At 41.0% G+C, this 25,926-nt stretch overlaps 3 protein-coding genes across 4 annotated transcripts; all 3 read right to left on the bottom strand.

Moving 5' to 3' along the window:
- Window positions 1-1,206: 1,206 nt before the first annotated feature.
- On the bottom strand, window positions 1,207-5,135 carry LOC135556538 (spindlin-Z-like). Of its 2 annotated transcripts, none has more exons than XM_064989832.1 (5): window positions 5,051-5,135; window positions 4,300-4,338; window positions 3,822-4,075; window positions 3,378-3,611; window positions 1,207-3,075 (listed from the first exon to the last, which is right to left on the bottom strand). In XM_064989832.1, the coding sequence occupies exons 2-5, from the start codon at window positions 4,317-4,319 to the stop codon at window positions 2,870-2,872; spliced, it is 714 nt and encodes a 237-aa protein (XP_064845904.1). In that variant the 5' UTR covers window positions 4,320-4,338; window positions 5,051-5,135; the 3' UTR covers window positions 1,207-2,869. The 2 variants fall into 2 exon arrangements, with proteins under 2 accessions (XP_064845904.1, XP_064845903.1); XM_064989831.1 differs by having other exon boundaries at window positions 4,300-4,341.
- Window positions 5,136-15,363: 10,228 nt separating this feature from the next.
- Window positions 15,364-17,637, bottom strand: LOC135556539 (complement factor D-like). The gene is made up of 5 exons (XM_064989833.1): window positions 17,529-17,637; window positions 17,092-17,254; window positions 16,813-16,945; window positions 16,345-16,599; window positions 15,364-15,791 (listed from the first exon to the last, which is right to left on the bottom strand). The coding sequence occupies exons 1-5, from the start codon at window positions 17,581-17,583 to the stop codon at window positions 15,636-15,638; spliced, it is 762 nt and encodes a 253-aa protein (XP_064845905.1). The 5' UTR covers window positions 17,584-17,637; the 3' UTR covers window positions 15,364-15,635.
- A 418-nt stretch (window positions 17,638-18,055) lies between these two features.
- LOC135556540 (mast cell protease 1A-like) lies at window positions 18,056-19,749 on the bottom strand. The gene is made up of 5 exons (XM_064989834.1): window positions 19,367-19,749; window positions 19,105-19,255; window positions 18,847-18,982; window positions 18,468-18,731; window positions 18,056-18,357 (listed from the first exon to the last, which is right to left on the bottom strand). Exons 1-5 carry the CDS (start codon window positions 19,464-19,466, stop codon window positions 18,196-18,198), a joined length of 813 nt encoding a protein of 270 aa, XP_064845906.1. The 5' UTR covers window positions 19,467-19,749; the 3' UTR covers window positions 18,056-18,195.
- Window positions 19,750-25,926: the final 6,177 nt, after the last annotated feature.

Below are 25,926 nucleotides of genomic sequence, written 5' to 3' on the forward strand. Positions count from 1 at the left end.
CATTAGTTTTCAAGTAAAAAATATATATAATTTGTCTTGGAGTTTTTGCTCTCGCTTTAAAATTATTTGCTTAAAAGTTTTTGATGTATTATTTTACAACTCTATACATTTTGCTTTCAATTGTTTGGTTTTTGATCAACATCTATTATTTCACCCGTTCTCAAAAATATGTTAACATTCTCAACTTTATATTTTCATGTTCACATTTTTTTATTTATATTTTGAATTCAATACATATGGTGTGAAATTGACCCCATACACTTGTCCCTCAAATATAACGTTACAGAATATTAGCATAGATGTGACATCAGTCAAAACAAGACATGGTATCAAGAACTAGATAAAACGAGCCACCTACGGATTCCAAACGTGACAGGTTCTTGTCATTGTTGCTAGCTATCTGACCATCCAGAATCACAACACACTGTCTTCTGCCCCATTGAAGCGTGCACATCGTTTTCGTGACGTCAGCTAACCCGTCTATAGATAAGCCCTGACAATTTAGTTTTTTTACAGTCACATTTTCTAGCTAAACATTTTACTAAAATTGGACTGCAAAGACTGCCACAAAATTATCTTCCAGATATATCATATTATACCTCTGCAACTGTCATAACCAATATGCTTGGTTGCATTCAAGTTATGCATGCAAATCTGACAATAAAAGGCTACATTTATACTGGCAGCCCAATTCAGTATTTTTTCCCTGCTAATTGGACTTTTCACATCAGATCCTTTCAGATTTTTTTCAGAGATAATCTGATTGGTCAAAAGACCAATTCGTGAAAAACAAGATCAGAATTGGGCTACCTGTCTAAACACAGCCTAAGTACAATGACCCCTATGCACCATGGACCAATGTACTGTGTAAAAAGATAGACTGAATACCCTGGAGTGGTGAGTAGGACAGGAGACTGTCAATCTGAATTCTCCTAGCCAGTCCATTTGAGTTTTGGACTTCCTGTGTTTACATTATGGAGTGTAGCTCTCAAATCTTTAAAATAAGATTAAAAAGTGAAAACTTGTATTTTTCCTCAAGAGACCAGGCCTAAGGATTTTTTGGAAGCTGTCTTTGCTGCATTTCTCTAGGTGAGATTTGTAGATGGGTTTTAAAGCTGTTGTTTCAATGGGATATTTACAATATAAAGGAAGTAATCACAACAGCATACATTTACAACACAATCTAGTTACAGATTAAATACTGTATAACGTGTTATAAATGTTTTATTTTCTCAATGCGTTTTACCATTATGGCTTACCATTGCTACAATATACCACTTGTTGTTGGTCATGGATGTTATATTGGGGGAAATTATTGTATACTGCAGTAACTGCCAACATTGCACATATTCTCTAATACAAACCGACAATAGCAACAACCTTGTCACTCAGTCTTTGACATGTTTGTTTCTTTTGAGCATTTTTTACTTTTACTAATACTGACCAAATAGTGGCTTTAACATTAAACAGAATAAAATTGTGAGAGGTTAGCAAATATATAAGAGTATGGCAACATGATCAGCCTGAAGGCACTTTATGATGCTTGTTTGTTTTCTACTGAAGATCAGAATGTAGTGTAAAGTCCTGCCTCTATTCTACTCCTCAAGCTTATCATACAGTCTGATGATGTTTTGAACATGTCAGGTATTGTTAGGGCCAGGAATTTTCCTGATCTGGACAAGTCATCAGGTTGTGTGGTCAAGAAAAAATCCTGGCCCTAACTTTATGAAGACCTGTATTCCTTGTTTCTAACAAGTCTTGATTCAGCATTATGAATGTTATATTAGGCAGTTCAAAATAGTGTTTGAACCATCACCACACAGCAGTGCTTCTCAACTCCAGTTGTCCAATAACCCCAACAGCAAACATTTTTGTTGTAGCCCTGGATAAGCACACAGATTCCAATGGTTAACTAATCATCAAGCCCTCAATGAGTTGAATCAGGTGAGGTTGTTCGGGCCAACAACAAAATGGTGTGCTGTTAAGGCTACTCGAGGACTGGAGTTGGGAGACACTGCTATACACTACTCCTAGGCCAGTGCAACCCAGTGCTATGAATCCAATGATAGCACTGTGGGTTTATCAAGGAATGATTGTCTATGAACTGACTGACAAATCAAACAAAGTTAGTTGCCTATTGATAAAGAGAACAAAAAAACGTAATGATGCTTTCAGGGGCATCACAGCTTACTGCATTTCACTTTCAAAGCTAACACTTCACTGAACAAAACAGCTCAAACTAGTCTCTACAAAGATTGACTTATACATCATGCTCGCTGTTTGGCCATTCAAGGACCAAATATGAATGGCTACTGGGGCCAGCTTTTAGTTTTATAATATATAATTCAGTTCTGCTTTGATTTAAGCATCAGGATGTGGGAAACAATTGAAATGTGGTCATTCTTGCACTATACTGTAAGTCTGTCATAGGGCAAGGTGCACTCCTGGACTGTCCAAGATGTATCTGTCATAGGGCAAGGTGCACTCCTGGACTGTCCAAGATGTGTCTGTCATAGGGCAAGGTGCACTCCTGGACTGTCCAAGATGTGTCTGTCATAGGGCAAGGTGCACTCCTGGACTGTCCAAGATGTGAGTCTACGGTGGAGCACAACCAGGAAATGGGGTAACCAAAGAAGTGGGGAGGGTAAAAAGGTCCTTCCAAGTGTACATGTTCCCACCCTTCTCCTAGTGGCCTACAATATCATTGCTACAGTTCTGCTGTGCATATCATAGAACTAGATTCAATGTGGACAAATAGATTGCACTTCCTGAATGACAAAGCATAACTCTTAAACCCTCCAGGGCGCAGTTCGAGAGATAGAGAGGAGGATAAGTGAAAAGTAAGCGATGCAGTGAGTAAACAAGTGTCCTATGTGGTCTTGACCAGGTCATAGACATGGATGTGAAAGTCATCGTCGTATTTGATGTAGTATACAGAGGGCTTGGCAGGGACTTGGTAGATCACTAGGCCTGTTCGCTTCACACCTTTGTCAGTAACATACTCCACCTGCTTACCCACAAGACTCTCAGTCTCCTCGCCTGGCTTTCGGTCGGCCGGAAGCAAGTGCTTATTTTCTAGAGGGAAAAACAATGAATAATGTCAATGCTATGGGTCTGTTCTTGAAATCTGCTTAGGGGAATTATCAAAATATGTTATGCTTATAAGTATTCATCGATAAATATTTGCCCTTTCTACAAGAACAAACACAGCAAATACTGTAAAGTAACCCTCCTAAATCCACTATCTTATAATTGGTGTGTAAAGAATAAACAAGTTCTACTCTGTAATCAGCCTCTCTCCAGTTCTCTGTAGGGGGAAGTATCTGAACACTCTGCCGCAGGTGGAGATGCTACTGAAGCTGAGAAATGGTCAATACCTGCTTCAGGTAAGATCCTGAGATCTCCCTCGGCATAGTCGTCCCACAGCTGGTACATGTATAGCACTGGGTCCTTCTCATAGGTGATGTAATACCAGTTAGTCATGATGGGAGCCCTGGAGAGGACCATGCCTCGCCACTCGTTCTTCTCTCCATCCTCCTTCTCAAAAAGGTGCTCCACCGCTTTGCCTACCAAATCCTCTGTCCCGTGAGGAACCTTGATCTTGTTGTTGACTGAGGAAGCAGATAAGTGTCATCAAGACAGAGACCAACATCGCATAACCACTGTGTCCCTGCTGTCTGATCATGCAGTAGCAGGTATACAGTAAGAACACGTCATAACCCGTGTAAACCAAATTATGAAGTCTTTGCATTACTCAGAGCAGAGGATATGAAGCCTGATCTAAAAAAAGGAGCCAAACCCATCACATTCACAACACTCACCATGTTTATCTGTGAGAACCTGTAGATTAGACACCCTTTCGTCCTTGAATAGCTCGATGCCGTAGACACAGTCAAACCCGTCGTACTTGACCATGAATAGTGAGGGGTTGACATTGAGACGGTCCAGGACGGTGCCTTTCCATTTGCTCTGGTTGCCCTTCTCCCTCCAGGTGTGTTGTATTCTCACTCCCAGGAGACTGTTGGGGTCAGGGGTCATCACTGTGGTGTCACTCAGCTCCCCGCTACTCCGCTTTCTGGGGACACAATTTATGTATGTCATAGTTGGATATGCAAACTCATAGGATAATTTCACAAGGAAGTGGGACATATCTTATATGTTATTATGAGAGTTAAACAATTCATATTTTCTCATAAGTGAAGCCTAGTGTAGTTTACCCTGACAGTCTGGAAAGAGGAAAATTCCAAAGTGTGCATGTCATGATAACATATTTACAGAAAACAACATGTTTACACGTACCTGCCCCTTTTCTTGGACATGCCTCCAAAAATTCAAATACTGCTGAGGGAAGATACAGATAGAAATGTTCAGAGATTGGGAGAAAAACAGCCATTTTCAGAAAAATAATGCTAATCTTAGAAAGAGACCGAGCTGTTATGTATACAGTAGTGGTTGAGACAGACAACCAGAGCAGCCAATGGCTTAGCATGTCTGAATAACTTCCTGGTTATTTCCTTGTATGCATTGCATCCATGGAGGTCACTGCAACCAATGCAGAACAAAACTGCCGCAGTTATACATCTTTACCCCACATTTCATAATCTATAATAATTAATGTAACTAACTATTTGAAGATACACGACCGGGATCAGGAAACACAAACTCATAGACTGCAAATTGGCTATGAGAGATCAAGAGAAGTGCTATTCAACTTCAAGAAAAATACGTCAGCCAACACCACTGTATCCCACATGCATAAATGAGAGGAGTGTAGCCAATTTAAATTCGCCACAACGATTGTATCACAAATGTAACATCGTCAATGTTACTATGTGACCCAGTGCTAGCCTACCGCACACACTGCTGATGAGACATGGGAAATGCGCGCCTCAAGCACGGTTTGATCGTAATAGGTTATCAATTATTATTGTATTGATGTCAACTCCACGACATGCTGTTGTTCGGCGCACAAGCAAATGTAAATATGTGTTAATGTCCCCGATAAATAATCTATAACACGATGGATTCTCTCCCATAAATATCATATTACCTGTACACGAATTTCATGCCAAAACGACTAAATTCTTCCAACAGAGAAACGCACACTACCGTCAATGCAAACCTTGCGAAACCTATGGAAAATGGGAGGATACTTCCGTGGGAAAACAATAACTACAGCCCCCATAGAACCTCGAGGCGCGATGTCCGTTGATAGGTAGGTGAAAGTCAGCGCAATGGACAATGGGAATTGCTGTCATTGTGGTGGTGAACGCAGGTTTCGTTCAGGCTCGTTCTACGAAAATGGTGGCTTTTTGACCAGACAACTTTAATATATATATAAAAATAACCTATATATATATATATATATATATGCTATTTTTTTACCCAAACTTATAGTCAGGTAATAGTTAACCCCTTTACATTATCTTAATGTATTTTATATTTTTACTACATTAATTACAAATAAAATGCTTATGCTGCCTTTTTGTCACTGGTGTTACAATTATTTTACATTATTTTACATAACGATGGCTAACTGTGGACATCAAATCAAATGTTATTATAGCTGTGTGTCTGGCTAGACTGTAAACTCTCCTTCCAGGCTCACATTAAGCATCTCCAATCCAATGTTAAATCTAGAATTGGCTTCCTATTTCACAACAAAGCCTCCTTCACTCATGCTGCCAAACATACACTCGTAAAACTGATGATCCTACCGATCCTTGACTTCGGCGATGTCATATACAGAATAGCCTCCAACACTCTACTCAGGTCATTGAATGCAGTCTGTCACAGTATAAATGAGAGGTGCCATCCGTTTTGTCACCAAAGCCCCATATACTACTCACCACTCGACCTGTATGCTTTCATTGGCTGGTCCTCCCTACATATTTGTCACCAAACCCACTGGCTCCAGGTCATCTATAAGTCTTTGCTAGGTATAGCTCTGCCTCATCTCAGCTCACTGGTCACCATAGCAACACCCACCCAGAGCACGTGCTCCAGCAAGTATATTTCACTGGTCATCCACAAAGCCAATTCCCCCTTTGGCCGCCTTTAATTCCAGTTCTCTGCTGCCAATGACTGGAACGAACAGCAAAAATCACTGGAGACATATCTCCTCACTAACTTTAAGCGTCAGCTGTCAGAGCAGCTAACCGATCGCTGCAGCTGTACACCTGTACACCCATCTGTAAATAGCCCATCCAACTAACAACCTACCTCATACCCATATGTCTTTTTGTTTTTCTGCTCTTTTGCACACCAGTATTTTAACTTGAACATCATCATCTGCACATATATAAATCCATTGTAAACTGATAAGTTGTCATTTCTTCGCCACTATTGGCCTATTTATTGCCTTACCTCATTACTTCATTTGCACACACTGTATACAGATTTTTCTATTGTGTTATTGACTGTACATTTGTTTATCCCATGTGTAACTTTGTGATGTTGTTTTTGTCGCACTGCTTTGCTTTATCTTGGCCAGGTTGCAGTTGTAAATGAGAACTTGTTTTCAACTGGCCTACCTGGTCAAATAAAGGTGAAATATGTATTTTTAATTAGCCACATGCACCGAATACAAAAGGTGTAGACCTTACAGTGAAATGCTTACTTACGAGCTCCTAACCGACAGAGCAGTTTAAAAATTTGGAAAAGAATAACTGATAAAAGTACCAAGTAATTAAAGAGGAGCCGTAAAGAAAAATAACAATATATACAGGGGGGTGCCGGTACAGATACTAATTTGCGGGGCACCGGTTAGTTGAGAGTATGTACTGTAAATGTAGGTAGAGTTAATTAATTAGTGACTATGTATAGATGACAACAGAGAGTGGCAGTGGTGAATGGAGGGGAGGGGGGGCAATGCGAATAGTCTGGATAGACATTTGACTAGATGTTCAGGGGTCTTATGGCTTGGGGGTAGAAGCTTAGAAGCCTCTTGGACCTAGACTTGGCTGCGGTATCGCTTGCCGTGTGGTAGCAGAGAGAACAGTCTATGACTAGGGTGGCTGGAGTCTTTGAGGTCTTGGATGGCAGGAAGCTTGGCCCCAGTGATGTACTGGGTTGTTCGCACTACCCTCTGTTGTGCCTCGTGGTTGAAGACCAAGCAGTGCCCGCTTCACGACTGTCATGCTGTGCTTGGACCATGTCAGTTGGTTGGTGATGTGGATGCAAAGGAATTTGAAGCTCAATCTGCTCCACTGCAGCCCCGTCGATGAGAATGGGGGCGTGCTCGGTCCTCTTTTTCCTGTAGTCCACAATCATCTCCTTTGTCTTGATGACATTGAGGGAGAGGTTGTTGACCTGGCACCACACAGCCAGGTCTCTGACCTCCTCCCTGTAGGCCTGCTCGTTGTTGCCTGTTGTGTCATCTGCAATTTTAATGATGGTGTTGGAGTGGTGCCTGGACGTGCAGTCATGAGTGAACAGGGAGTACAGGAGGGGGCTGAGCAGGCACCCATGAGGGGCCCTATGTATTGAGGATCAGCGTGGCAGATGTGTTGCTACCTATCCTTACCACCTGGGGGCGGCCCGTCAGGAAGGCCAGGATCCAGTTGCAGAGGGAGGTGTTTAGTCCCAGGGTCCTTAGCTTATTGTTGAGCTTTGAGGGCACTATAGTGTTGAACGCTGAGCTGTAGTCTATGAATAGTATTCTCACATAGGTGTTCCTTTTGTCCAGGTGGGAAATGGCAGTGTGCTGTGCAATAGAGACTGCATCATCTGTGGATCTTCAGGGGGGGGGGGGGGGTATACAAATTGGAGTGAGTCCTAGGGTCTCTGTGATGATGGTGTTGATATGAGCCATGACCAGCCTTTCAAAGCACTTCATGGCTACAGACGTGAGTGCTACGGGTGGGTAGTCATTTAGGCAGGTTACCTTAGTGTTCTTGGGCACAGGCACTATGGTGGTCTGCTTGAAACATGTTGGTATTACAGACTCAGACAGGGAGAGGTTGAAAATGTCAGTGAAGACCCTTGCTAGTTGGTCAGCAAATGCTCTCATTACACGTCCTGGTAATCCGTTTGGCCCTGCGGCCTTGTGAATGTTGACCTGTCTAAAGGCCTTACTCCCATCGGCTGGTACAGCTGGTGGTCTCATGCACGTTTCAGTGTTATTTGCCTCGAAGCGAGTATAGAAGTAGTTTAGCTCGTCCAGTAGGCTCGTGTCACCGGGCAGCTCTTGACTGTGCTTCCCTTTGTAGTGTGTAATGGTTTGCAGGCAATGCCACATCCAACAAGCGTCAGTTACGGTGTAGTACGATTCGATCTTAGTCCTGTATTGACACTTTGCCTGTTTGATGGTTCATAGGGGGGCATAGCAGGATTTCTTATAAGCTTCCGGGTTAGAGTCCCGCTCCTTGAAAGCAGCAGCTCTAGCCTTTAGCTCAGTGCGGATGCTGCCTGTAATCCATGGTTTCTGGTTGGGGTATGTACGTACGGTCACTGTGGGGATGACGTCATCGATGCACTTATTGATGAAGCCAAGCAACTGTTTTGATTATGCAGAGGTTGTTGATTCTGCTCTTCACAATTCCTCACTGCCAGGCCTAGCTATGGAAACACAATTTCTCGAGTACAACATCAGGGTGTATTCACTTGTGTAACACTGATGTTTAAGTCAAAAAGCAGCATAAATAATAAGACTATTCTATTAACACCAGCAGGAACAGTAACACCAGTGATGGTAACACCAGTGACAAATCTGCAGACAATATGACATAGCCAACATGGCAGCCAAAGTAGCTCAAACCACCATGAATCATGTGGTTTGATCAATTATTTTAAACACATTTATTTCCCCCTTACTATAAACTGTGTAACAACAGTTACACATCTTAAGGCCTCACAGGAAATCATCAAATGAACAGCTTCTACACCCAAAGCCATATGATTGCTAAGACAATGCTGCTAATTAGCTAATCAAATGGCTACCCGTTGCTGCTACTGTCTATTTTCTAGCCTGTTGCTTAGTCACTTTAACCTGACCTACATTTGAAGCCGGAAGTTTACATACACCTAAGCCAAATGCATTTAAACTCAGTTTATTCCTGACATTTAATCCAAGTAAAAATTCCCTGTTTTAGCTCAGGTAGGACCAACACTTTATTTAGAGAATGTGAAATGTCAGAATAATTGTAGGTAGAATGATTTATTTCAGATTTTATTTCTTTCATCACATTCCCAGTGGGTCAGAAGTTTACATACACCAAATTTTGTATTTGGCAGCATTGCCTTTAGATTGTTTAACTTGGGTCAAATGTTTTGGGTAGCCTTCCACAAGCTTCCCACAATAAGCTGGGTGAATGTTGGCCCATTCCTCCTGACAGAGCTGTTATAACTGAGTCAGGTTTCTAGGCCTCCTTGCTCGCACACATGTTTTCAGTTCTGCCCACAAATTTTCTATAGGATTGAGGTCAGGGCTTTGTGATGGCCACTCCAATACCTTGAGTTTGTTGTCTTTAAGCCATTTTGCCACAACTTTGGGGTCATTGTCGATTTGGAAGACCCATTTGCGACCAAGCTTTAACTTCCTGACTGATGTCTTGAGATGTTGCTTCAATATATCCACATACTTGTCAGTTTTCATGATGCCATCTATTTTGTGAAGTGCACCAGTCCCTCCTGCAGCAAAGCACCCCCACAACATGATGCTGCCACCCCGCGCTTCGCGGTTCTTCGTCTTGCAAGCCTCCCGCTTTTTCCTCCAAACATAATGATGGTCATTATGGCCAAACAGTTCTATTTTTGTACGATTTTGTACGAAAAGTACGATCTTTGTCCCCATGTGCAGTTGCAAACCGTAGTCTGGCTTTTTTTATGGCGGTTTTGGAGCAGTGGCTTCTTCCTTGCTGAACGGCCTTTCAGGTTATGTCGATATAGGACTCGTTCTACTGTGGATGTAGATACTTTTGTACCTGTTTCCTCCAGTATCTTCACAAGGTCATTTGCTGTTGTTCTGGGATTGATTTGCACTTTTCGCACCAAAGTACGTTCATCTCTAGGAGACAGAACGTGTCTCCTTCCTGAGTGGTATGATGGCTGCGTGGTCCCGTAGTGTTTATACTTGTGTACTATTGTTTGTACAGATGAACGTGGTACCTTCGGGCTTTTGGAAATTGCTCCCAAGGATGAACCAGACTGGTGGAGGTCTCCAAATTTTTTTCTGAGGACTTGGCTGATTTCTTTTGATTTTCCCATGATGTCATGCAAAGAGGCTTGAAGGTAGGCCTTGAAATACATCCACAGGTACACCTCCAATTGACTCAAATTATGTTAATTAGCCTATCAGAATCTTCTAAAGCAATGACGTCATTTTCTGGAATTTTCCAAGCTGTTTAAAGGCACAGTCAATTTAGTGTATGCAAACTTCTGACCCACTGGAATTGAGAAACAGTGAATTATAAGTGAAATAATTTGTCTGTAAACAATTGTTGGAAATTAACTTGTTTCATGCACAAAGTAGATGTCCTAAACGATTTGCCAAAAATTATAGTTTGTTATCAAGAAATTTGTGGAGTGGTTGAAAAACGAGTTTTAATGACTCCAATGTATGTAAACTTCCGACAACATATTAGGAACACCTGCTATTTCCATGACATAAAGTGACCAGGTGAATCCAGGGGAAAGCTATGATCCCCTGTTAAATCCCCTTTAATCAATGTAGATGAAGGTGAGCAGACATGTCTAAGATGGATTGTGTATGTGTGCCATTCATATGGTGAAAGGGCAAGAAAAAACATTTAAGTGCCTTTGAACGGGGTATGGTTGTAGATGCCAGGCACACAGGTTTGAGTCTGTCATTAACTGCAATGCTGCTGGGTTTTTCATGCTCAACAGTTTCCCATGTGTATCAAGAATGGTCCACCACCCAAAGGACATCCAGCGGACTTGACACAACTGTGGAAATTATTGTAGTCAACATGAGCCAGCATCCCTGTGGAACGTCTTTGACACTTTGTAGTCTATGCCCCGACAAATGTTGGTTGTTTCGGTCGAGGGAAGTAGGGATGCTGAGGTGCTGCAGCAACCCCTGATAAATCACAATGAAAAATATATATATATTTGTTTTAAAACTTGTGCAATCAGCCTTTATTACTCAAGTATGAGTGAATGCAGCATATGACATCCTGGCATTTAAAGCAAACAACATTTTCGACATTTCACATACTGTAAAACTTTATTTTTTCTCCCTCAAAATGCCTATTATTTTGAACGCAAGTATTTCTACCCATCTCAACACCTGGCCTAGCTGTATAGCACATAAACAGCATAGTATTTCTACCCATCTCAACACCTGGCCTAGCTGTATAGCACATAAACAGCATAGTATTTCTACCCATCTCAACACCTGGCCTAGCTGTATAGTACATAAACAGCATAGTATCTCTACCCATCTCAACACCTGGCCTAGCTGTATAGCACATAAACAGCATAGTATTTCTACCCATCTCAACACCTGGCCTAGCTGTATAGCACATAAACAGCATAGTATTTCTACCCATCTCAACACCTGGCCTAGCTGTATAGTACATAAACAGCATAGTATTTCTACCCATCTCAACACCTGGCCTAGCTGTATAGCACATAAACAGCATAGTATTTCTACCCATCTCAACACCTGGCCTACCTGTATAGCACATAAACAGCATAGTATTTCTACCCATCTCAACACCTGGCCTAGCTGTATAGCACATAAACAGCATAGTATTTCTACCCATCTCAACACCTGGCCTAGCTGTATAGCACATAAACAGCATAGTATTTCTACCCATCTCAACACCTGGCCTAGCTGTATAGCACATAAACAGGGTGGCATAGGGTGGCAGCAGAAGGAATTAAAGGGGAATTACAAGTGTAGGTAAGGAAATAAAGGAAACATAATGACATGTAAGAAACTTAGGATAGAAGAGGCTCAATTTAGGACCGGGGACAGCATCTAGGGAATAATAGAGGTGTTTCACTATCAAGTAAAAGCGGTGCAGATGGCCTTTAGTTAAATAAAATAAATAAATAGTAAGCTTTCACCAAGAGCTTGGAATGTCCACAAATCAATGTCCCAATAGCATAGAGAGGGTCTAGTGTAAGGACAATGACACACAATGTTATCTATATGCCTCTACAGTCTTTTTGAGGGTTTCAGAACAAGTGCCAGGTGAAGTGGTACACCATATGAGAATATAGTGACCCACTGCATCTACTGAAGTGTCCCATTACAACTTAAAGCCAGACTTTAGCAAAAGTAGGGGTCTGATGTTGTTTTAGGAGTGGTAGCATCCACTGAATAATACATGATCAACTTTCCACTGAGCACAGACATCAGTTCTACTTCTAATTTTGATTTTCATTTGGTTGAGTTGTCAACTAATGTGAATTCAATGTTAAACCAAGCAGAGTGTGTGAGTGAGCTCAGTAACATTTAGAAATAAATGTTTTGGAGTTATGTCTTGGTAAAAGCCCATAACCACTGGCGGATTAAGCATAAGCCAGAAGAGGCAATTGCTCCAGGCCTCACATCACCAAAGGGCCTCTCTAGTTGGGAATAAATTATTATTGTTAATTTTTTTATCATGTTTAAATATCTTATCCCCGAAATGCTCCACTCGAGGCATAAAAAAATAAAAAGACCCATCAAAATGTGTCTGTTTAAGCTAGAGGTATGTTTTTTACATTGGCTGCGTCTCAATCCATCACATCTGCCCATCGATTTCTGCCTTCCGCATCTGTGGTGGATGGTGGGCGAGCTCCAGCAGTGTTTGTCAGAACAGAAGACAACCCTGAAAATCTGTCTTCTCACGCAAACATCTGTAGCATCAGACAGTTTGGCTACACACTAATATAACACATCTTTGGAAAGACCCCCACAAGTGTCACGGGACACCTCTGAAGGTAACCCGGAAACTGGCCAAAATATGTATGAAAGCAAATAGGGCATTTCCACAAAAGGTATAAGGGTAATTCCACTGTAAAAAATACACACACACACACACACACACACACACACACACACACACACACACACACACACACACACACACACACACACACACACACACACACACACACACACACACACACACACACACATACATATATATATAAACTTCATTTTTTTCTCCCTCAATATATATATACAGTGGGGAGAACAAGTATTTGATACACTGCCGATTTTGCAGGTTTTTCTTACAAAGCATGTAGAGGTCTGTAATTTGTATCATTGGTACACTTCAACTGTGAGAGATGGTATCTAAAATCCAGAAAATCACATTGTATGATTTTTAAGTAATTAATTTGCATTTTATTGCATGACATAAGTATTTGATACATCAGAAAAGCAGAACTTAATAATTGGTACAGAAACGTCTGTTTGCAATTACAGAGATCATACGTTTCCTGTAGTTCTTGACCAGGTTTGCATACACTGCAGCAGGGATGTTGGCCCACTCCTCCATACAGACCTTCTCCAGATCCTTCAGGTTTCGGGGCTGTCGCTGGGCAATACGGACTTTCAGCTCCCTCCAAAGATTTTCTATTGGGTTCAGGTCTGGAGACTGGCTAGGCCACTCCAGGACCTTGAGATGCTACTTACGGAGCTGTATATTTTATCCTGTATATCCTGTATATTCTGAGCTTTATTATCTCTCAGATAAAGGACAGATACAGATTTGATTTGATTTTGATTTGATACTTCAAAACATACTACATATTGCATTTTTGACTATCAGTTTTTCCATGTTATTCAATGCGTTTCTATGGGCTAATAGCAGTTTTTCCAGGTATGTTTCATCAAATAAATATTTTTTTATTTTTTTATCAGGGGTCCTAAAATTTTTAAATCAAATGGCTAAATGATCCTTGGTATGACCATCGTTAAACAATTCCATATGTTATCTTAGAAATCCCAGCCCGTGCTCGGACTCAAGGGGATATAATACGCATTTATTTAGTAAAAAGACAAGTGTTGCTAATAATACTGCCATCGTTGTGTAGGCAGAGGACACATCTAGTATGTGTAGCCCATGGACAGTATCTGATACTGTTTGGACAAAAATAGTATGGCGCCTCCAAATCACTAAATCTGCTACTGCCCATACTTCCTGGTGGACACCTGATTCTAAAAGATAATCAAAGATGGATGCCACATGTCGGTCAGAAGTCAGTGATATAGGGAAACTGATTGACAATTACGTTGGTAGAACTTTTTATGCATTTTTACCTCTTTTCACAGATGGATCCAAGGACCCAGATAGTGGACGCACAGGAGCAGGCATTTACATGAAGGCTAATGAACTGTTGCCCCTTAGTGGGTGGAGGACGTAGAACCTGTTAGAATTATAGTATGCTCAGATTCTCTATCCGTATTGAATAGTTTATCATCTGGTAAATCTAATAGGAGTGACCTACTATTGGAGGTATTAGAGCTTTGAAACAATATATAATTCATATTAATGTTCCACTGGGTAGAGATGAGGCCAAATATAAGATCAGAGACATTTTGATAGATGAGTGGCAGAATAGATGGTACTCTGAGCATAAGGGCTGGCATTTAAATGCCCTCCAAAGAAAGGCCGGTTGACCAAGATTCCAAGATTAGCCCATCTTCCCCCATTATACCCTGTGTAGTTATACCTGTGTTCTCTGTTTGTCTGTTGCCAGTTTATCTTGTTTGTCAAGTCAACCAGTGGTTTTTGTCTCAGCTCATGCTTTTCCCAAGCTCTCTTTTTCTTGCCCTCCTGGTTTTGACCCTTGCCTGTCCTGACTCTGAGACCGCCTGCCTGACCAATCTGCCTGACCCTGCCTGCCAACCTGTGCCTTTGCCGCCTCTGGATTATTGACCTCTGCCTACCCTGACCTTGAGCCTGCCTTCCGTCCGGTACTGTTGCCCCACCTTTGGTTTACTGATCCCTGCCTGCCTTGACCTGTCTATTGCCTGCCCCTGTTGAATCATTAAACTATTGTTAATTTGATGTGGTCTGGGTCATACCTTCATACCTGATAGTATCTTTACCTTTACTCTAGGGTACAATTGGGTAATTTTTCCAACCACTGCTCCTCAGGTACACTATCGTAGGAATTTGATGGAACCTGCTGGAGCCAACAATGCATCCAAACTTCAGTAACATTGGTCAGCTTATATATAGAGTCTACTGCCTGACCATCCATACCAGGTGAGTGACCAAGACCCTAAATGATGTAGAGAGTCTGCATATGCTAATGCTAATGTTCATGTTTTGTTTTTACTTTAAATCAGTAGTTGCTTTTAGTCTTTGAACATCAAGTCAAGAAATGATGGCCAAGTATTTTTGCTAAATAATTTAGGGAACTCATGTCCTCCAGAGTGAGACACATGAGCCAAAATTAGTTAACCAATTTTAATAAGAACAGCAACAAGGGAACTATTGATCATTAAACACCTTGTGCAAACCTGGTCTAAATGAGATCAGTTATATTGTGAGATTGTGTAAACACTCACTGACAGCTTACATGCCCAAAACCTTAAAGGCAAAATCCACCAAATATTGGGGCTGGTTACACTTTGCTTCTTGCGAGTCCAATATCTTGAAAACTTGATTGCTAATAAAACATTTTGTGAATGTATCAACAGTGGACTAATGAAAACAATTTTCCCTTTAAGGGTTTCTAGCTAACACTGTCTGAATCCATCGGCGGTAGGAAGCCACTCGTGTGTACACATCAGGGGTACTGGGGTTGGCACACCTCTGCCCTGAGAAAGAGACAATGCCCGCTGACATCCCGTTACACACCAATGGACCACCTGAATCACCCTGCAAAGAACAAAGGAGGAGTAGCATAGTTACAGCCTTGACTAGGATAAACTTTTATTCTAGTTACCTTAAGAGTCTAAGCGGTTTTAAGATGGTCATACCAAGGATAATATGGTACTGAATGTTGAATGTTAGAACCCCATTAAGGAGTCAACCATTTGTGTTCTCTGTCATCTGGAGCTGCATGGTAAATGGTCCAGGAACAAAGGACAATGCCAAAGGATTAGACTTTATGTATTTTTTTACCAATATAAAAACAATTGCTGCTAAACTACTTCCATATATTTGTTCATATTTTTTTTAAAACTGGTACCGGGCTACATTCAGACCAGTCCTGTGACATGGTGGATTGCAGCCCATGCAAAAAACGGATATCTCTAGCATGAATTTTGATGGGGATTTATGTATTATGCTAATTTGATTTCTGCAGGGCCATGGACATCGGCTCTAGGGAGTTATAGCCAAGTTGTAGCCAATAACAGCCTGTCTCGACCTGGAAAAACGAATTGCAGTTATAGCAATAGAGTTATAGCCTAAAACAGTGCAGTCATACCGAGCAGAAGCCTTGGAAAGCTCTGGGGCCTGTTGCGCACACCATGCGGCTGGAGATTTGGACGGCTGTCCACCTGCGGGCACATTCTCTGGGAGGAACGATGGTGGCGTTGACCTCCTGCAACTTGTCTGGTAGGGTGCCATTATCGCCTATATCCCCCCAGCCGGCCGTGGTGCACATGCTTCCATAAGCCATAGAGCCATTCATCAGAGGGATCAACTGTACTGCTGTGTTGAGGGTGGCCCTCCCTCTCAACTAAGAATGATCACAGAGATAACACACTAGATAGATGATCTGTATGTCTTCATATATGTGTGATGTAAATATATTTAGGATATAATAATTTTTCTTATCAGTTTTGCATGATTCTATAATCTATTTGATGTATTTTCATGGACATTAAACCTACAATGAGAAGTTAGGATACAATAATCTCCATGGTGATACAATGTCCTTGATGTCACTCACCTTGAGAAGCATGATGTCATTCTCCAGGTTGTTCCCATACCTCGCATGTGGAATGGATCGAACCACATCCAATACTTGTTGTGAATTTTCATCCTCTGACAAGTCATGAGCCCCAAGAACCACCTTGTATCGCCTGAAAATCAGTACATGAAAGAATTTAGGAGGCAATATTTATTTGCGTAATTGCCTTGAAGGACTAGTGCAATAACTTTTTAAGGGAAATTAGTTTGAGAGAATCTGAGAGAGGTTAATATGTTAATGTTTGATAGAGATTCTCACCCGTCACAGTGAGCAGCGGTGAGGACAAAATCCTCTCTCACCAGAACTCCTCCACAGATGTGTTGACCACGAGACTGAAGGGAAGCCATGTAGGGACGAGAGTTGCGAGCAGCCTCTCTGCCACCAACAATACCCACTTTCGGCACCTTGCGCCCATCAGTGCCTTTGAACAGAAAGTAGAGAAGACTATTTCAATAGCTTTTGTCTATAGCTCTGCAATGCTACCATATCCCCATAGCTTGCAACAAATTATGGTACTGTATGTCAGTTTGTTCATTACTGCCAAATAGAATATGAGACACTGTATGCAAAAGCATTGAAATTGTTCAAATATACTTTTCATAACTAGTGCTATACTTTTTAATGTTAGTCTGCATGGTGCAGTCAGTTTAGTGCTATTGGTAGTTAGTGTGTTATAGAAATGAAACATAGCATACCATTCAAGGCGATGAGCAGAATAACTACGCGAAGAACCACTGAGCAGATTGCCATAGTGCAAATGGGCAAATAGCATGATGCACCTCGTGGGTATAAATATGTAGGGTGGGCGGGAGGGTGCTACTTGTTCCAGATGTGGTTATAGACCGTATTGGGTCTTTGTTCATCCCCCCAATGTTTGCCAATGTGTTGCTGTGGCTTCATGGTTTCAAATGTTGCTTGGTGAAGTCTATGATGAAAGCTGATTGTGATATTATGAAATGATGACTGCTGGTTGGTCTGATTGCATAGAGAGTACTTGTGCAATGAGATGCTACCACTAACCGTTGTTGAAAATGTTAGAAATGTGTGGTGTTTGTGGTTCTGTGCATTACAGTTTGCCATGATGGGCTCAGTTTGTTGGTTTAAAAATACATTTATATTTAATAAATACAAAAAATGATCTGGACTTCAAAATTGTTTAGGTATAACATACAGTGCATGCCTTCTGATGTGTATGCCAATCATATCACTAGAGCAATTTCACAATGATTAAAAACACATTTATTTCCATTACAGTACATGGTAATGCATTAGACAGATTAACAGCAAGCTAAATAATCAGTAATATCCTCAGGTATAAGTAATAGCTAAAGGCATAATTTTTCAGCAAACAAAGTATCCATTCTAACACGACTGCTTGTTGATGACCTTCTTTATCCAGGGTAAGTACTTGGAAATCTGAGTGTAAACATTGGGCACGTTGGGATAGTCACAGTTTCCCCTCATGTTGAAGGAGACGATTCCCACTGCCTCTCCATTGCACACCAAAGGACCACCAGAATCCCCCTGTGGGAAAGAGAATAATCACCTTATATGCCAAACATTGCTTACTGGTTCTTGCTTTGGATCTTCATGTATGATGTGTGTGTATTGAATGTAAATTCAGTTAGACAAACCTGACATGTGCCTTTGTCGGTCATGTATCCACCTGCACAGATGACATTGGGAGGAAGATTAACTTTGACGTGATCCCACTGCTTCTGGCAGACCTTCAGATCAATGGCTTCCACGTCCACCACTTGAAGGTCGTCAACGATTGCGTCTATTTTTGTGAGGCCCCATCCAGCAGCAAGGCACTTTGTGTTGGGTTTGAGGACTTTATCCTTGGTTGGAAGCCTCACTTTGTTCACGGATTTGCTTAATTTAGCTTCCCTAGACAGCTTGAAACAAACATGTATTATCTGTTTAGCAGTTATGAAAGTATATGACCTTCTAGCACTTTTAGGATACTCTGTCATATCATATGAAGACAAATATATTTAACTAAAGCCCTACCTTTAGAAGCATGATGTCACTACCATCCTTTACATTTTTATATGAGTTGGGTTTGCATTTGCGTTCCACATTGTATCTGACAGCTTTCCCGAGGCCCTTCTTGATGTTGTGGGCACCAAGAACAACACTCAAGTTGCTAGACAAGACGCAGAACAATGTGTATATCAGTCTGAGTAGTAAGGACACTGATATGCTACATGTAATGATATGCTACTATTTGGAATTTACAGTTGTAATTGAGTTAGGCTACTACTGTACCTTTTGTTGCAGTGTGCAGCTGTTAGCACAAAGTCTGGAGTGATCAGGAATCCTCCACAGATGTGCTTCTCATCGTTCTGCACAGAGGCCATGTACTGCAGGGAATTCCTCTTGGCTTTTTTCCCATTGATGATTTGACCCCCAAATGCAACTGAGAGGGTAAAAATAGTACAAACAGCCACAATGAACTAAACCATAAGGTAATAGGCAAATGTTAGAATCTCATTGATGTGTGTCCATTGAGTTCAGCAGAGAGACTTACCCGAATGTCCCAGATAGGTGAGGAGAACAGTGAGTAGAAGTTTGTTCATGGTGTGCATGTTTGGAGGGCTTGTCAAACAATCCAGGATGACCTGATTCATATGGCCCTGTTATATACACTTTTTTTTTTTTTTTTTTTTTCTGAGGACAACTGTGTGGCTTCACTTCTGTGATGACTATCTATGATAATTCTATCGATCCATGTATGGTTTCTTCCGGTAAAGTCAAGGTAGGTGGTCTCTACATTTACTGGAACTCTGGCAGCTCTTCTACACATTAATGTAGGTGGTGAGTTATCATAGACAGATAATAGCCTGCAGTAGTGCATACCACATAGGCCAACTCATCTCCCCTCTCTCATGCAAGAGCCTTGTCTTCTCTGGTTCGATGCTTTCCGGTGTTCGCATGCCAACCAATAACAACCAGTGGTTTACAAAGGAGGACAACACTCTTGATGTCTTGAAAGACACTGGGACCTTGCCAATCCCACCAGGGTAAAGACAGGGACCATTCTTTTTCGCAATGAAAACAACATGTAAAACTATGAAAGTTGTGCTGTCAACCTTATTGACTCATCTTGATCTTTGGTGGTATTCTTCTGTGAAATGTGAAATGGGGCGGCAGGGTAGCCTAGTGGTTAGAGCGTTGGACTAGTAACCGAAAGGTTGCAAGGTACAAATCTGTCGTTCTGCCCGTGAACAGGCAGTTAACCCACTGTTCCTAGGCCGTCATTGAAAATAAGAATTTGTTCTTAACTGACTTGCCTAGTTAAATAAAGGTAAAATAAAAATAAAATAAAAATATTCTGCATCTCCTCTGAGTGACAGACAGGCAAGCAGGCGGAGATGCAGACTGGAAGACAGACAGACAGACAGACAGACAGACAGATCATATCCTCTGGTGTGAGACCTGAAACTGTGGTGTGGTTTCAAAGCATTGTGTCGCCTTCATGAAACCAGTGTTACTTTGTTGTCTTGACCACAAGTTTCCACGTGTGGTGGAGTTTGCTGAAGATGTAAGAGGAGCTATCTTTCTAAAGAGGTATACTTGTTGGCTTAAAGAGCTAAGTCATCATTATAATTGCACATACCCTTGGTCTGAAGTGAAAGATGGAAAAGACACACTCACGTGCATGCATAAACACTCTCTCTTACAAGCACATTCATATTATTCTCACACACTCACGCTAACACACAGCTGAGTTTATTTAAGGACGGATGGCCTTTTCTGTTTGATAAGTTACATTTTATTAATTACAAATGTCTCCATTTGGTTCCTTAATACTTTATGATACACTTGATTCAGGAGAGGTACTTGGCAACTTTTGTGTAGACGTTGGGCTCCTTGGGATTGTCACAGTTTCCTTTTTCATTGAAGGACACAACTCTCACTGCTGTCCCCTTACACACCAGAGGACCGTCTGAATCTCCCTGTAATACTTGGTTAAAAACAGTTACTCTGCAAATCAAGTCATTTCTCTATAATGAATGCATTATCAGACTATACCTTAACTACATTCTATGACCATACCTGACAAACACCTTTATAACCAGCCGCAGTATCACCAGCACATATCATAGACAGGGTTATGGTGGCAGTGTTCCCCCATGATCTCTGGCAGGAGGCTATGTCTACGACGGTGACATTAACCTCCAGAAGATGTGGGTTTGCAGTTCCGCCTGTTTTAGTGGCACCCTACCCAGCTACAGTACAGTAGGATTTGGCCTTGATGTCCTTGTCTTCTTAGGGAGAGGGATCTGTTGCACAGCTTTGCTTTTCGGCGTAGTTTTGACGAGCTATATTTGGAGCACATGACTGTAGTTAGATACAGTCAATTCTCAAATAAGCTATATGATATTATGCAAAGCAGTATTATGCACATGTTCAAAAGGTTTTCATATATGATTACAGCACTGGATTTGAACAAACTCAATATGTTTGCTTATTTTTTTCTCTATTTGATCTAAGGTCTGTTGGCATATATTACCTGGGCAATGGTGTGCTAAGCTAAGAGACATTCTGACGTGCATTCTTCCACTGCCACGTACCTGCAACAGCATGATGTCGTTCTGAAATGTCTTAGAGTTGTAACCAGGATGTATGTGGTAATATTTCACATCAATCTTGCGAGCAGAGCTTTCCTGCCTTGAAATGTCATGAGCACCAACCACAACCATCAGATTCACACCTCTGTGAAGAGGAAACAACAGTCTACTTGCTGAGCATTGTCTCTGCAGAGGAACTCTGGAGCTTCTTCAGAGTGACCATCGGGTTCTTGGTCACGTCCCTGACCAAGGCCATTCTCCCCCGATTGCTCAGTTTGACCAGGCGGCAAGCTCTTGGTGGTTCTGATGGATTGAATCACTATGGGGGCCCAAGTTCCTCACACGATACTTGGCTGTATGATTGAGTAGGTAAAATTCCAAAGATATTTGCCATCTTACTGCTCCAGAAGTCAGGGGTTCAGTTCCTGCTTCTGCCTGTCCCACTTTCACTCCTTCTCTGTCTCCTACTATTTCTAATCTGTCTAAACAATGACTGAAAAATAAAGGTAGACTTCCACAGAACAATATTCTCCCTAGGCCCTATTCAGACTTGACAAATTGATTTAATGTGGAAAAAAGAAAAGGACCACTTGCCCCTTGAAGTTTAAACACAGCAAAACTCCAAGCCAAAGAAAAGAGGAACAAACAAAAGTAATGGACAAATGGAAGAACTCGAACGGGACAACGACAATGAATTCTACAGATATGAAATACCGTCATGGGCATATCGAGCAAAAAAACTGAAAGTGCTGATGTAGAACCTGCAGAACACACAGTTGACCACAAACAGGACACACCTGTGGACAACCCAATGCCTCTGTCAGAAGAGACTCAGAACAAAGTGGAACAGACAGGGACTTACAGTGCATTCGGAAAGTATTCAGACTTTTTTAAACATTTTGTTACGTAAGTCTTCTAAAATGGATGAAATAGTTTGTTTCCCCTCATCAATCTACACACTATCCCATTATGACAAAGCAAAAAAAATATATATGTGTTATTTTGCAAATGTATTAAATATAAAAAGCTAGCATTTTTACATAAGTATTCAGACCCTTTATTTACCCTTTATTCTGTACTTTGTTGAAGCACTTTTGGTAGCGATTACAGCTTAGAGTCTTCTTGGGAAAAAACTACAAACCTGGCACACTTGTATTTGGGGAGTATCTCTCATTCTCTGCAGATCCTCTCAAGCTCTCAGGTTTGATCCTCGCTGCACAATATTTTCAGGTCTCTGCAGAGATGCTTGATCGGGTTCAAGTCCAGGCTCTGGCTGGGCCACTCAAGGACATTCAGAGACTTGTCCCAAAGCTACTCCTGCGTTGTCTTGGCTGTGTGCTTAAGGTCATTATCTTGTTGGAAGGTGAACCTTCGACCCAGTCTGAGGTCCTGAGTGCTCTGGAGCAGGTTTTCATCAAGGATCTCTCTGTGCTTTGCTTCATTCATCTTTCCCTCAATCCTTCAACTGAAATGTGTCTTCTGTATTTAACCCAACTCCTCTTAATCCGAGAGGTGCGGGGGGCTGCCTTAAATGACATCCACATCTTTGGCACCCAGGAACAGTGGGTTAACTGCCTTGCTCAAGGACAGAATGACAGATTTTTACCTTGTCAGCTCTGGGATTCGATCCAGCAACCTTCTTTTACTGGCTCAACACTCTAACTGCTAGGCGGATTGAGGCCACTGTGTTCTTGGGGATTTGTTTTGCTCAATGTCTTTATTTGAATAACTTTTAATTGCTAAATATTTCCTATAAATGGCAGCAGAAGACCACAAAGTTATAGGCTTTAGCAGCAATTTGAATGACGTAAAAAAATGGCATGCAACCAAAGACTATGTGTCATGTGATTTTCTAAAATGGTTACTAATTACTTTACATAGATTATACTGTACACACTATCATTCAAAAAATTTGGGGTCACTTAGAAATGTCCTTGTTTTTTAAAGAATAATAACATCAAATTGATCAGAAATACAGTGTAGACATTGTTAATGTTGTAAATTACTTTTGTTGCTGGAAATGACTGATTTTTAAAAATGGAATATCTACATAGGCGTACAGAGGCCCATTATCAGCAACCATCTCTCCTGTGTTCCAATGGCATGTTGTGTTAGCTAATCCAAGTTTATCATTTTAAAAGGCTAATTGATCATTAGAAAACCCTTTTGCAATTATGATAGCACAGCTGAAAATGTTTGTGCTGATTAAAGAAGCAATAAAACTGGTCTTCTTTAGACTAGTTATGTATATGGAGAATCAGCACTTGTGGGTTCAATTACAGGCTCAAAATGGCTGGAAACAAAGACCTTTCTTCTGAAACCTGTCAGTCTATTCGTGTTCTGAAAAATGAAGGCTATTCCATCCGAGAAATTGCCAAGAAACTAAAGATCCCGAACAAGCTGTGTACTACTCCCTTCACAGAACAGCACAAACTGGCTCTAAACAGAATAGAAAGAGGAGTGGGAGGTCCCGGTGCACCACTGAGCAAGAGGACAAGTACATTAGAGTGTCTAGTTTGAGAAACAGCCGCCTAACAAGTTCTCAACTGGCAGCTTAATTAAATAGTACCCGCCAAACACCAGTCTCAACGTCAACAGTGAAGAGGAGACTCCGGGATGCTGGCCTTCTAGGCAGAGTTCCTCTGTCCAGTCTGTGTTCTTTTTCCCATCTTAATCTTTTCTTTTTATTGGCCAGTCTGAGATATGGCTTTTTCTTTGCAACTCTGCCTAGAAGGCCAGCATCCCGGAGTCGCCTCTTCACTGTTGAAGTTGCTACTGGTGTTTTGCGGGTACTATTTAAATAAGCTGCCAGTTGAGGACTTGTGAGGCGGCTGTTTCTTAAACTATACATTTTAATGTACTCAACTAGTCTAAAGAAGACCAGTTTTCATCTGTGCTAACATATTTGCAAAATCGTTGTCGAATGATCAATTAGGCTTTTAAAATGATAAACTTGGATTAGCTAACACAACGTGTGATTGGAACACAGGAGTGATGGTTGCCAGTTTCCAGCTACAATAGTCATTTACAACATTAACATTGTCTACACTGTATTTCTGATCAATTCGATGTCATTTTAATGGAAAAAAATATGATTTTCTTTTAAAAAACAAGGACATTTCTAAGTGACCACAAACTTTTGAACTCGTGTATATCTATCTCGTATTAGGCCTGTGTTACTTTTGGGAGAGCAAAACAATAAATAACTATAGCTCTTTTATACATGTATTATATAATAATTTTAACTTCTGATATGACAATGCGAGTATACACCCTCGGAATAGAAACGACAAGAGCGCAGTTTCCACAGCCTGCCAATAAATTACATCATGCACCCCACGCGGTTAACAAATTTACCTCCGCTTGTGCGATTTGACAATGCATGTACTCGGAAAATACGTTTCTCGACCATAGGTGACTAAATTCAGGATTATTGATAATCGTTATTGAAATAGTAATCAAGTATAATTTCAAAACAGGAGCATGAAAATAGGTCATAATAAACATGAATCATCATTATGGTAATTCACAATAATCTTTTCAAATTATGTTCAGTCCTTTCTCTTGCGTTAGCAGTGTGGAAGGGGACAGAAAGAAGCGCGAATGAGTTTTACTGTGAGGGCGAAGGGAAGGAGGAAAACGGAGCCTCTGAAATTTAATTCGTGGTCTTATCCTGCCATCTATTGGAATTATTTAGCAATTGCAATACATTTTTTCGAAGCAATGTGTTGATCTGACAGTTTCGATACTGAAGGTCAGTGAATAGAGTGTATTTCCTTAATGAAGTAGTAATTACTCAGAATTTGCAAATTATAAAATATATATTTTATAAGTTACAACCATAAAATAGCCACTTACAGCATAAGAATAAACAACTGTTGATTCACCTTTAACATAAACAGAGACACTAGACACAGACACTGTAGATTAGATGTATATATTTAAATCTGGTAGATTTGAAGAGCCTTTGCTTTGCCGAGCAGTTTGTTCTCAGAAGTGTGCTGCCTACCATGCCATGCTATCAGAGAATTAGACCTGTGAATAATGAAACGTTTTTTGCTAGTTCAAAACACAAAATGCAGAACACAAAGGCAAATGCTAGCAGATTTGCATTTTATTTTTAATTTGACCTCTATTTAACCAGGTAGAACAAGTTCTCATTTACAACTACGACCTGGCCAAGATAAAGCAAAACAGTGCGACACAAACAACAACACAGAGTTACACATGGAATAAACAAACGTACAGTCAATAACACAATAGAAAACGTCTATATACAGTGTGTGCAAATGAGGAAAGATTAAGGAGAAAGGCAACAAATAGGCCATAGTGGTGAAGTAATTACAATATAGCAATAAAACACTGGAGTGATAGATGTGCAGAAGATGAATGTGCAAGTAGAGATACTGGGGTGCAAAGGAGCAAAAAAACAAAAACAATATGGGGATGAGGTAGCTGGATGGGCTATTTACAGATGGGCTGTGTACAGGTGCAATGATCTGTGAGTTGTTTTGAC

This window comes from Oncorhynchus masou, chromosome 15 (assembly GCF_036934945.1).
Source record: "Oncorhynchus masou masou isolate Uvic2021 chromosome 15, UVic_Omas_1.1, whole genome shotgun sequence".
NCBI classification, from domain to species: domain Eukaryota; kingdom Metazoa; phylum Chordata; class Actinopteri; order Salmoniformes; family Salmonidae; genus Oncorhynchus; species Oncorhynchus masou.

Bases quoted from the DNA above. Each gene is read 5' to 3' on its own strand.
- LOC135556538 (XM_064989832.1), bottom strand. From the start codon at position 4,319: ATGTCCAAGAAAAGGGGCAG. The intron at 4,076-4,299 runs GTACGTGTAAAC...TTGTGTCCCCAG, and splicing joins ATGTCCAAGAAAAGGGGCAG to AAAGCGGAGTAGCGGGGAGC. The intron at 3,076-3,377 runs GTATTGACCATT...TTTTCCCTCTAG, and splicing joins CAGGATCTTACCTGAAGCAG to AAAATAAGCACTTGCTTCCG.
- LOC135556539 (XM_064989833.1), bottom strand. From the start codon at position 17,583: ATGGCAATCTGCTCAGTGGTTCTTCGCGTAGTTATTCTGCTCATCGCC. The intron at 16,946-17,091 runs GTGAGAATCTCT...ACTGATTTTCAG, and splicing joins ACCGCTGCTCACTGTGACGG to GCGATACAAGGTGGTTCTTG. The intron at 16,600-16,812 runs GTGAGTGACATC...GATCATTCTTAG, and splicing joins ATGACATCATGCTTCTCAAG to TTGAGAGGGAGGGCCACCCT.
- LOC135556540 (XM_064989834.1), bottom strand. From the start codon at position 19,466: ATGAATCAGGTCATCCTGGATTGTTTGACAAGCCCTCCAAACATGCAC. The intron at 19,256-19,366 runs GTAAGTCTCTCT...TTACCCTCTCAG, and splicing joins CACCTATCTGGGACATTCGG to TTGCATTTGGGGGTCAAATC. The intron at 18,983-19,104 runs GTACAGTAGTAG...CGTCTTGTCTAG, and splicing joins GCTGCACACTGCAACAAAAG to CAACTTGAGTGTTGTTCTTG.